This window comes from Nannobrachium achirus, assembly GCF_963921795.1.
Source record: "Nannobrachium achirus genome assembly, chromosome: 7".
NCBI lineage: Eukaryota > Metazoa > Chordata > Actinopteri > Myctophiformes > Myctophidae > Nannobrachium > Nannobrachium achirus.
In genome coordinates, this window is record NC_137816.1 from 29,851,314 (window position 1) to 29,862,223 (window position 10,910).

Here is a 10,910-nt window from a genome sequence, read left to right on the forward strand (position 1 = left end):
TATTGTATACATGGTATCTTACTAGCTACTTTTTATAGCTTTAACCAGAATTAGTTCTGGTAGATTATTTAATTACAGGCTAATAGCCTTTTCAACTGCTCAAGATCTTGTCAATTTTTAACACTGCACTGTGTTAACTTCATATACAGATCTGGTGGGTGTTTCCTTTAAGTGGATCACCCCAGCTGTTGCGCATGTCATTAATGTGTCCTCTTTCCGGTTATTTAACTGGCTAGCCTACTCTGCTGTTCACTTAAACCTGATGAAGACTCCGAGAGGGGTCGAAACGTTGTCACGCTGATTTTATAAATAAAAATCAAACCTCGGTTCGAAGTGGAGCGGTGAATCTGAGCAGCTATACCCTGTGTGTGTTGCTAAATGCCTAAACTGTAAACTGTAAACTGTGCCTGTGAGTGAGTGGTGAGTGTGCCTGGCCTGCACAAAACAGCGCCCCTCCTTTAACTAGTGTGTTGTGTGTGGCCACTCAAGGTATTGCCAGGCTACGGACACGGCCAGCCAGCCAGCCACCCAGCCACCCAGCCACCCACCCAGGGACATACCCACGGACATACCTGTCTATTGGGAGCGCTTTCACCGCTCCAAAAACTACTCCTGGGAGTACGTATTTTTTGCCCAGCACCTGGTATCACTGTGTTTTGGATGTGCGTGCTCCCTTTTTGAACTCGTTCTTCTTTATTTCCACATTCTTTGAAACAAACTTCAACATGTTCTGCTTTGTGCAGTTATTATTGCTTGTACTTTTCTCTTTCCTTTTTTTATAATTTCTGAATAATTTCTGCAGGAACTGCTTTTCCAGTTTCATTAAGCGTCCCGCGAAGCTTGGCCAATGCCAAGCTCTGCGGGACAGACATACGGATGGATGGACACACACACACACACACACACACACACACACACACACACACACACACACACAAGGAGCGCTCAAATAGGGGGTTGCGACTTCCAAAAAGACATCTACAATCTTCCCATCACTTGTTCCTCTTGTAGATTTTCTTAGCAAAGTCGAGGAAGACGTCATGAGGAAGGTTTTGGGCGTGTTGAGCGATAAGATTCTGCAGCCGTTGGTAACTCTCCTCTTCATGTTTGTGGTAGAGAGACGACATCTGCAGCTTGCTGTACAAACACTTCACCTTTGCCACGCTGGCATCATCATGGCGACCATAACACGCCTCCAGCTCTACTCTCTGGTCTGGAGTCATCACCCCCAGGGCTGTGACCACCAGGCAGCTGCATTTATTATCCTGGATGTCCATCCCGATCTTCCCAGTAACAGCTGGGTCTCCGTAACAGTCCAGGTAGTCGTCCTGTATCTGGAAGAACTCGCCCATCTCCAGCAGGATGTGTTTGGCGTTGTTGTGCTCCTCTTCACTCTCTATTCCTGCCATATACATGGCTACAGCTACCGGCAGGTAGAAAGAGTAGAAGGCAGTCTTGTATTTGGCAATAGCTTTATACCTCTCCATAGTGAACCTGGTGAGGTCTATTTGACCAGGGGGAGCAGTCATCAGGTCCAAGGATTGGCCCAACGCTGTCTTGAAGGAGGTCTCTGTGAACAGCTCCAGAAGGTGAACATAGTAGTGCTGCTCCCTGCAGTGTCTCCTCAGCAGCCTGTAAATGGAGTGCTCCAGCAAAAATAAATCATTGATGGCATCCAGACCAATACCATCCTTTTTGTACCAGCAGGGCTGTCCCCTACGGGTCACAGACTTGTCCATGATGTCATCAGCCACCAGGAAAAACGCCTGGAGGAGCTCTATACACCAGCCAACCAGCAGAGCCCTCTGCACAGCATCCTGGGTAAGCTGGGTGGGTGGGACAAGCTTCCTTAATGAGCCAATCACAGACAGGCCTCGGTTCCTCTTGCCTCCGGGGGCATTGTACACCAAAACCTCTCTCAGACGGGTCAGAACTTCGGCTAAAGCAGGGTCAGTCATGTCTCTCTCTGTGAGTTCTATGACCACCTCGTCAAACTGATCTTGGAACAGTTGAGGGTCTGACAGCAGAGCCTTTTCACTGAGAGTCCCATCAGAGACGCTGTCCCCCTGCAGAGAGTAGGCACATGAGGAGGTCTTAGTTCCGTCACCCATGAGCACTGGAAATGAACAGAACAGTGTTCGAAGGTTTTGGTGAATCTGCTCTCTGAATAAAAGTGAGAACAGAGCAATAAATGACAAGTTCTGGTATGTGTTGCTGAGAAACCAAGGAAGCGCAGTGCCCGGTGTGAAGTCATTCGTATCTATAAATCCACAGATCCCCATATATGGAAATCCCTGATGTCATAAATATGACATATTTTCACAAATCTCTGCATGCATGTGTGTATCCATGACCTTCACAACCGATCACATTCAAACTCGCCATGTGCATCTCTAAGGACCCGAGGGAGCCCAGTGTGAAGTACGTCATGTCCACCATATGCACCGTGGTTCGAATGAACACACTAAAAATTCTTAAATCTGACATCATCATGTCATTCCCAACACGCAGCGAGGAGTAAATGTGTAGTCACAGTCAATGCATTCCATCAAACTGATCCAGTTGCATCCCAGCATGAAGGAAGAAGGCACAATGTGATGTACCGGTATCTGATTGCTCTTTCTTTATAGCCTTGGCTCAGTCAAGGCAGCCCACAACTGATAGATTGAGGGGAAAACAACAAAACATCACACCTTTCCCAGAGTGAATACATTTGAAGATGTCGCCTTCGCGTCTCCGTGTGTACAACCAAATAATATGCATATTTCCTGAAATAATTACGTTACGGCGGAACCTCGCGTACACTGAGCCCCCCCACACCCCACCAACAACAAAAATGGTTGCCCCGATCATCTTTGCGTTCCTGCAACTGAGCGCAATAGTATAGCTCCTTCCACATCGCTCTCTCCTTATCTCTATTTGGTGCTTTGTGGCAGCTTTACAGTGCCACTAACAGGCCTGGCATATATACTGCAGTGGTTTTGTAGCGTTCTCAGTGTTTTCATGAGGACATAGACTTTTCTTCAGATGATTCCGTATGTACAGTAAATGTTTTGGAAATGACTCAGTGTATCGTCCTTCGTGTGTACGTAGCCTGAATTGATAATTGCCCGATCGGGAAGTCTTTCATTTCAAATTGTTCACAATACATGATCAATCAACATAAACAAATTTTAATATGATACATTTGGCCCTTGCATTGAGTTCTATACGCTATGTGCATACTTGTAATTCCCTTTTCCAGAAGGTGGCACGAACATGTCCTGAACTACTGTAGGTAACATATAATTAAAACATTTGTATATGAATTTCAACAGGTTTAATTATGCAAACTGATCATTGTATTTACTCATTTAGAGAAAGAAAGCAGTGGTTCCGGTGCATTCCGGCAGCACCGCACCCCTGCTTAACACATTTATGTCTGCGTCACCCATGCAAGGTGCCAACCTACTGTACTTGCCAGGAGCAGTTAGGGGTTCAGTGACTTGACGATCTACAAGCTCACACCTTGATGCGTTGCATGTGGATATGCTTGTTGCCCCCCCCCCCCCTCCCCCCAAATAGGTACATACTGTAGGCCTGGTAGACAGTGCACCAGCAGTTAAACCAAACTTACCTTTACCTGCATCAGCAAAATCACATCAGATATTGTCATCCACTACTCTGTGTGTAGTTGATGTGACCTAGTGATATTTGAAAGTGTGTAGAATCACAATAAAGAGCTAACCTACTTCTGTCTTAGTTTTTAACAGAGACGTACATTAACCCATTTTCTATCAGCAACTACTCTAACCCATTTATGTCCGTGTAGCAGAAAAACATAATACCAGCTTGCAGTGGAGAACACACAACCCATTTCTGTCCTGCCTATATTGATGTATGTTTCGGTTCATGAAGGAAACATACACGCACGCACGTGCTCACACACACACACACACACACACACACACACACGTACACACACACACACACACACACACACACACACACACACGCACACTTGCGCGCGCGCACACGCACACACACACACACACACACACACACACACACACACACACACACACACACACACACACACACACACACCATAGGGACGTTAAAAGCCATTGTTTGTAAAAAAAAATACTGTATATATAATTGTGTTGTTGTTGCCATTTTAACATTAACCCCCCCACACTAATCACTGAACCTATCCCCTAAATGGCTAATCCTCTTTTACCAACCATATTAACAAGGCGTGTACGTTACCAGTCTACTAAAGAGCCTGGCTTGATAGCGGATAGCAATGCAGCACCCTAGAAACCTACAGTACTAGTTATTTTGTTACCTTCCCCGTGTCCAATCTTGCCAAAGGGTGAATCCTAATTTTGCAGCAGATGCAGGAGTGCCAAGCCAAGTGCATAGCTGTCTTCAACTTGATTGACAATGGCTGGATGTTAAGCCATGTCCCTGGGGGAGCTTATCAGAGTTTGCTCTCTAAACTATTTGAAAGCAATGCTCTGATTCTGTGCACACAGCAGTTATTACCAGTGATGGTTACTGCAAACCTCCACAAATCTTCAAGGGGAGATAGGGATGCAGATGTCAGTGCTTCACTGCTGGGGCACACATTGATAATTTTCCTTCATCTAGCAATGTAGCTGATAGCGCAGCCTCCTTGAATTCAGAGACAGAATCAACATTTGGACAGAGATGGTATTCATGGTCAAACAGATCGTACTGTACTAAACAGTCTTGTCAAATAACCCATGTGGTGTTTTCAGATGCAGTGTTGCCTCCAATATGTTGGTTTAGTCTCAAGACGAGACAATTACCTGTTCCTGTCTTCACTTGTTGCTTAACCAGAAGACCTTCGTATGCAGCTGCTAATTGTCTTGCAGTTGAACTGTTGATAAATCCACCACATGCTCCGATTGACTAAAATAAAAGCTCAATGTAATATTGATTTCCTTTTATGTGAGGAGGCAATGGCATTGGGCTCTGGGCATCTGTACAATAATGGCAGAAAAGATATTGTGTATTGTGCTGCAAATGGCAATGTTTTTTATTTATATTTTTTTATTGCTTTAAGCAGGATTTCTTCTGCAATTGTTTATGTACTGTATGTGATGTTTAGCCCTTTCCCAGAGGGTTCTTACTATTGAGAACATCAAAAGTGGCTTCAAGTCCACAGTTTCCTCACATCCTCTGAACTGTGGTAGGTTGAGCTATGTGTTGCAGCTCTCCAGAACATTGGTTACACAGCTGCTGATAACTTGAGCTGCAACTCCTGCAAGGTTCACATTCCTCGCCTGTCTTTCCCATCATCTCTTCAGCTTGTTTTCAAGACGCAGTAATTCCGTCTCTTTAGGTCTGTTCCGCTCCTCAAGGTTTTGCAATTTCATTTTGCCTGTTGCAGTTTGAAATATACCTTCATCCACCAGTGTATTATATTGCAGCGTCAGCAAACCACTGTATTAGTTGGATGGGGAAGCATCATGTGCAATGGTGTCATGTCAAGTAGAGATGGCAATGGCATGCAGGTAAGATGTATGACAACCCATCATATCTGATGAAGAAATGGGAGGAATTGCAGTTAACTGAGTAGTCTCTCTAGACAGACTGCTGACTCACACAATTTTCAAATGCTTACATCATACAGCAATGGAAGTGTAGAAAATTATCCAGGAGTAAAGTGCATGTCTCCTCTCCATTTCCATTTCGTCTTTGTAGTCGTGGAAATGTGTCCCTCTATAAATCAAATTAGTCAAACCATATATATCTTAATGATTATCATAAAAAATCACACCAGTGCGAAGTGAGCAGTGCAAACACATGGCATGTTTTGGCTAACATGTGACGTCATGGACAGAACGGGGCTCAAAAAAAAAAAAAAATGAAACGCACCTGTACAAAGGTATCAGACACGACACCCGCGCATATCTCCTTGTATGGGCCGTTCTTCAACGACACGGTCGTCATCACCTTCCCTTCCAGCGGCCTGGGAAAACTACCACAATGCACTTGGGCAGAGCCACCTGAGCCACAGTATCTACACTGTGTAGATCTGGAGATCACATCAATTCACAATTAAACACGTTCAGATACATATATTGCGACTCTGCAACCAAGCTGTATTGCATTCTTTATTAGCCAGTATCCAGGTACAGATTCAGCATTGTGCTCCAATCCTATATCATGATGTTCCAGCTCCTCATCTCGGAATTCCTTTAATAATTTGAGGAGTTCACTGTATCTGTCAGGGTCTTGCTTCAACAGAGCTCTTATCTGGCTGTTGTAGTGCTCAGAGATGCTCTCCTCTACAGCCACAGTGCATGCCATGGCCGCATTCTTTCCCAGCAGGGCTGTGGATGCACCTAAGAAAAACCCAGTGATGTTCCAGAGAGGTAATAATAATGTGGGACGAACTCTGTTCTCACCCAGGATTTCATTGAATTTTGCGAGATGTTTCTTTTCTTGATCCCACATGTGCTGGATAAGAGGTCCCATTTGAGATCTTCCCAACACTGCCATCTGGCCAGCGTAAATACGGTTTGCACCATATTCACCAGCATGGTCCACCCGTAACATTCTGTCCAACATTGACTTCTCTTCACTGTCTCGAGGGGGTGGAAGCACACTATAACCCCGCAAACTCATCAAGATGTGACCTCTGAATTTCGAATGTTGACGTATTACTGATAGAATTGACATTTTGCATCCACTCTTGCAGGGCAACCTACTTGTGCAACTCTACATATTAGAAAGCATAATGTCTTGTCAATCAGTCATGATGATGTCAGTCAGCTACTGAATGACATGACATGTGATCTCCATATATGAGCAAAAGGGACAGCCAGACAGAAACGGAGTATTCTGCTAATTACATTAGATTGATATATTGTGGTTCTGCATGTTGAGGGGAAGCATAGCTAACAGTAAAGTCTATGTCAATACATTTTTCCAGACTGTGGACTAGTTTCCCACAATTCCTTGAGTCCATGATTAGACTTAAGACTGCCCGGCTTTCAGTTATGTCTCTTCCAACTGTTCCAAGGTTATCAAGTACTTGGAGGCTAGTTTATGATGGCAGTCATCTATGACATCAGTACTATGATGTCAGTACCTGTTTGTCAGAGTACTTGGAGGCCAGTCTACTGTATGAAATCAGTACAGTGACATCACTCATCTTCATATTTGGACATGTCAAGAAACAGAAATGCACGCGAGTGTGAATGCACACATATTGCTGGAACCTTTATTGGTACATTGATTACAATGTTAAGCATTACTGTATGTTCATTGTCTCCACCAGCCGAAGGCTGAGGGAGAGTATGTTTTCCTCTCCGTCCGTGCGTCCGTCCGTCCGTCCGTGCGTCCGTCCGTGCGTCCTCGCAGTTTGTGAGCGTCAAATCTCAGTCGCCGTTGGCCCGGTCGCTGCCAAAGTGAGCACACACATTCCCTGGATGCCAATCTAGAACCTCTGGCCTAAATTTTTCAAATGGGCCTTTTCTAGCGCCAACTAGTGGCCGATGTTTGCTAAACACATTTCTGTGCACTACTCTTACAGATTTTGTCCAAAAATCCTACAAATCGGTAGGCAATATCTCGACAGTCATGTGATCGACACGGATCTGTCTGATTTTGCATATTCCATCCTGATTGGCTAAGATTGGCTTCCAAAGTTTGTGGGATTGAGCCATTTTGAACAAAATGCCTCAAATCACAAATGCAAAGTGCAATTATCATGAAATCGCGCACACACGTTCCCACTAGGCCGAGGAAGAAATGCCACTTATTTATTTTTTTATCAGCCTCATGGTGGCGCTATAACAGCCCGATTTGTGGTTTTACCTATAACTCCACCGATCAGTTTCAAACTTTGTAAGCGCACTCCCTAGAGGCTAAGGATAAACCTTTGCCCTGCATTTTTCACATCAGCCTTTTATAGCGCCACCTTTGGGCCGACTTATGTAAAACACATTTTTGGATATTACTCCTTGAGATTTTATACAAAAATCATGCAAATCGGTACACAGTATCTCTATAGTCATGTGATCAAGTACGATCCGTCTCATATTTCATATTCCATCCTGATTGGCTAATATTAGCTTCCAAAGTTTGCAGGATTGCTCCGTTTTTGAACAAAATGCCTCAAATCATCAACGCAGCTTGCGATTACCGTGACATTTGCCACACATATTCGCACTAGGTCAAGGAACAAATGCTACCTTTTTAACATTGTTCTGTTATAGCGCCACCAGCAGGTAGACTTTAGCAAAACACATTTTTGGAACACAATGCTTGAAATCATGCATGCAGCGTCCGATTGCCATGAAAGATCTAAGGTGAAGAACATATGCCACCCTTTTTACATTGGCCTATTATACAGTAGCACCACCAGGACGCACGGCCTGGTGGAGACCTGTGCTCGGAAGAGCACTGCTTCTAGTTTCGAATTGTTTTCTCTGCTCTAAACACGTTCTGTATGGTTGTCTTGAACATTACTGTTTGCCAGACATGGCTGCGGCGAGTGCTCTCATCTACCTCTTACTAAGATGAAAAGCCCACATTGACACCACTGTGGTTTTTAAATGATGCACATCTATGAAGGGGACATTCACTACAGGAGACAAAGAGTCTATTGTGATTGATGCTTTTCTACTAAAACACATTCTGGCAAACTGGCTGCAGAGTCTTGGTCATTAGTCTCTATTCCTGCCTCCTACAGCAGAGATCCACTTGATATTCAGAGTTAGAAGTGAGGCTCAGAGTAATGGATGCATTAGAAGAGATATTTGATGACAGCATGGGTATAGGGTGCTAAGCCCCAAAGCATAGACCTAGGGGTCTATCTAAATATATAAAGAGGCTCGACTTGAGATTGGCAGAGTGTTGAGCAGGGCCCCAAAAATGGTTACCGTTGTTGTTATCCCCTACAGTACAGAATGGCTAAAGGCAGGGGATTATGTTTACGCTCCTGTGAGTTTGTCTTTCTGTCTGTCTGGTCGTCTGCGAGCAGCTAATCTCGGGCACAGCTGGACCGATCGGCGTGAAACCTTGCATGCACACTCCCAGTATAGGCCAAGGAAAAAAAGGAAGAAAGATTTTGTTTTATTATTATTATATAATGTTTTTTAATAGGCATGGTTATAGTGCAACCATGAGACCAGTTTTTGCCAAAAAATAAAAGGTGCTACAATTCTTGCAGGTTATTTTTCCAACACACATTGGTACACCTTTTCTCTGTATCTCTGTATCTGTCAGATTTTGGAGCAGTTCTAACCGATCCTACATCTGGCTGTGTGTGTATGTATGTACCGGTATGTATGAGCAGTTGAGCACGGAATGTCCGTATGAGCACGGTATGAGCACGGAATGTCCGTATGAGCACGGAATGTCCGTATGAGCACGGAATGTCCATATGATCACAGAGATAAGCGACGTCAGTGTCCGTATGAATGCCCATGAGTGTCCGTGTGAGCACGTATCTTTATGTATGGAGATAACTAACGTCACTGACAGAATCCCCATACAAGAGGATATGCACGTGCGTCGTGTTCAGATTCCGGGTTCTTAAAAAAATTGGGGGCCTGTTTTGAAATGTTTCAAAGCCTCATGGTGGCGCTATAACAGGTCGCAATACAGCCCTGGATATTAACCGCCCCTACGTCTGGCTTTGCATGTTTGTATGGGTGTCTGAATGAGCACAGTATATAATATATCCACATGAGCACGGAACTCCATGTATTCCACCATGTATACCATGCACAGGTGTGTGAATTTTGAATGTATATTATGTAGTGTTATAGTCAGTTATGTGAATAAGTCCTCCTCTCCCCATTTCACTTCACCCGCCCGCCCCGCCCCGCCCCTCAACTCCTCTCCTCTCCTCCCCTATTGACCTTGAATATGGTCAATACACTCCTCTCCTCTCCTCTCCTCTCCTCTCCTCTCCTCTCCTCTCCTCTCCTCTCCTCTCCTCTTAAAGGATGATCTTACAATGGTTCCAGAGAGGGAAGACATACATCTCTAAGCAGAGAGCTCCTGTAAGGGTATTTCCAAGCACAGAGCTGTTGTACCTCACCGCAGATCCACTCAGAGCCATGTTATTCTGTTCTTTCCATCACATCTATGGTTTTTCATGGATTTGTGGAGTGAGAAAGAGAATTTAGCTGAGCAAGGACTAAAGCAAGGCGTTTCTTAAAGATGAGGTTTCAGTGAACATACATATTTTGTGTCCCAAAGGGCTTTGGAACAAAACTCACCGGAGGGTTTGTATTGTACTCATTTGGTTTTTCATCACTGTAAATCCATCCTCAGCGTGGCTGACGCCACACACAAAATAGATACTGTAGGCACTGACACAAACAGACACAGGGGTGGAGATACCGGGTAAGCTGGATAAGCGGCCGCTTACCGGCCCAGGACTCCTGGGCCCCGGCCGTCAAGCCTTCGACTTCCGGTCAGTCTCAGTCCAAATGACCATCAATCCGACTGACCGTCCGTCATAGTCCTCCTATCTCGCATTTGGGCCCCCTTTCTGTATCGCGCTGCCTCTGTTACACCTATTTCCTGTTATATTAACCTGGGTAAAATGTTGTGCATTGGGAAGTAAAGGGGGACACTTTATTGTGAAGGACAACAGGAAGAGAAGACAGATGCTTCTATCTTCACAGACAGTATGTTGTTGACGTGTAGTGAGACGTGTAGTGATGGCTGCTGTGGAGCCGTGCACATTCAAAACGTTTTGTATCAATTAAAATATGCCACAGACACTTTCAAACGAGACAGGCAGCGATACACAAGCAAGCAAGGCGTTAAACGGTGGTAGCCACATTATTGCCTGAACAGGTCAGCTGTTAGGAGTTAGTACTCTCTTTTCTAGCCTCTCTCTATCCTGCAGCTCAAAGCCTGTATCAACAGAATAA

General features: G+C 44.6%; 2 protein-coding genes across 2 annotated transcripts; both read right to left on the bottom strand.

Annotated features, from left to right (window-relative positions):
- Positions 1-992: 992 nt before the first annotated feature.
- LOC308288695 (farnesyl pyrophosphate synthase-like) lies at positions 993-2,111 on the bottom strand (the record flags this gene model as incomplete). Its single annotated transcript, XM_080730165.1, has 1 exon — positions 993-2,111. The coding sequence occupies one exon, from the start codon at positions 2,109-2,111 to the stop codon at positions 993-995; it is 1,119 nt and encodes a 372-aa protein (XP_080586291.1).
- Positions 2,112-6,069: 3,958 nt separating this feature from the next.
- On the bottom strand, positions 6,070-6,630 carry LOC308287922 (5-demethoxyubiquinone hydroxylase, mitochondrial-like; the record flags this gene model as incomplete). The annotated part of the gene is made up of 1 exon (XM_080729256.1): positions 6,070-6,630. Exon 1 carries the CDS (start codon positions 6,580-6,582, stop codon positions 6,070-6,072), a length of 513 nt encoding a protein of 170 aa, XP_080585382.1. The 5' UTR covers positions 6,583-6,630.
- Positions 6,631-10,910: the final 4,280 nt, after the last annotated feature.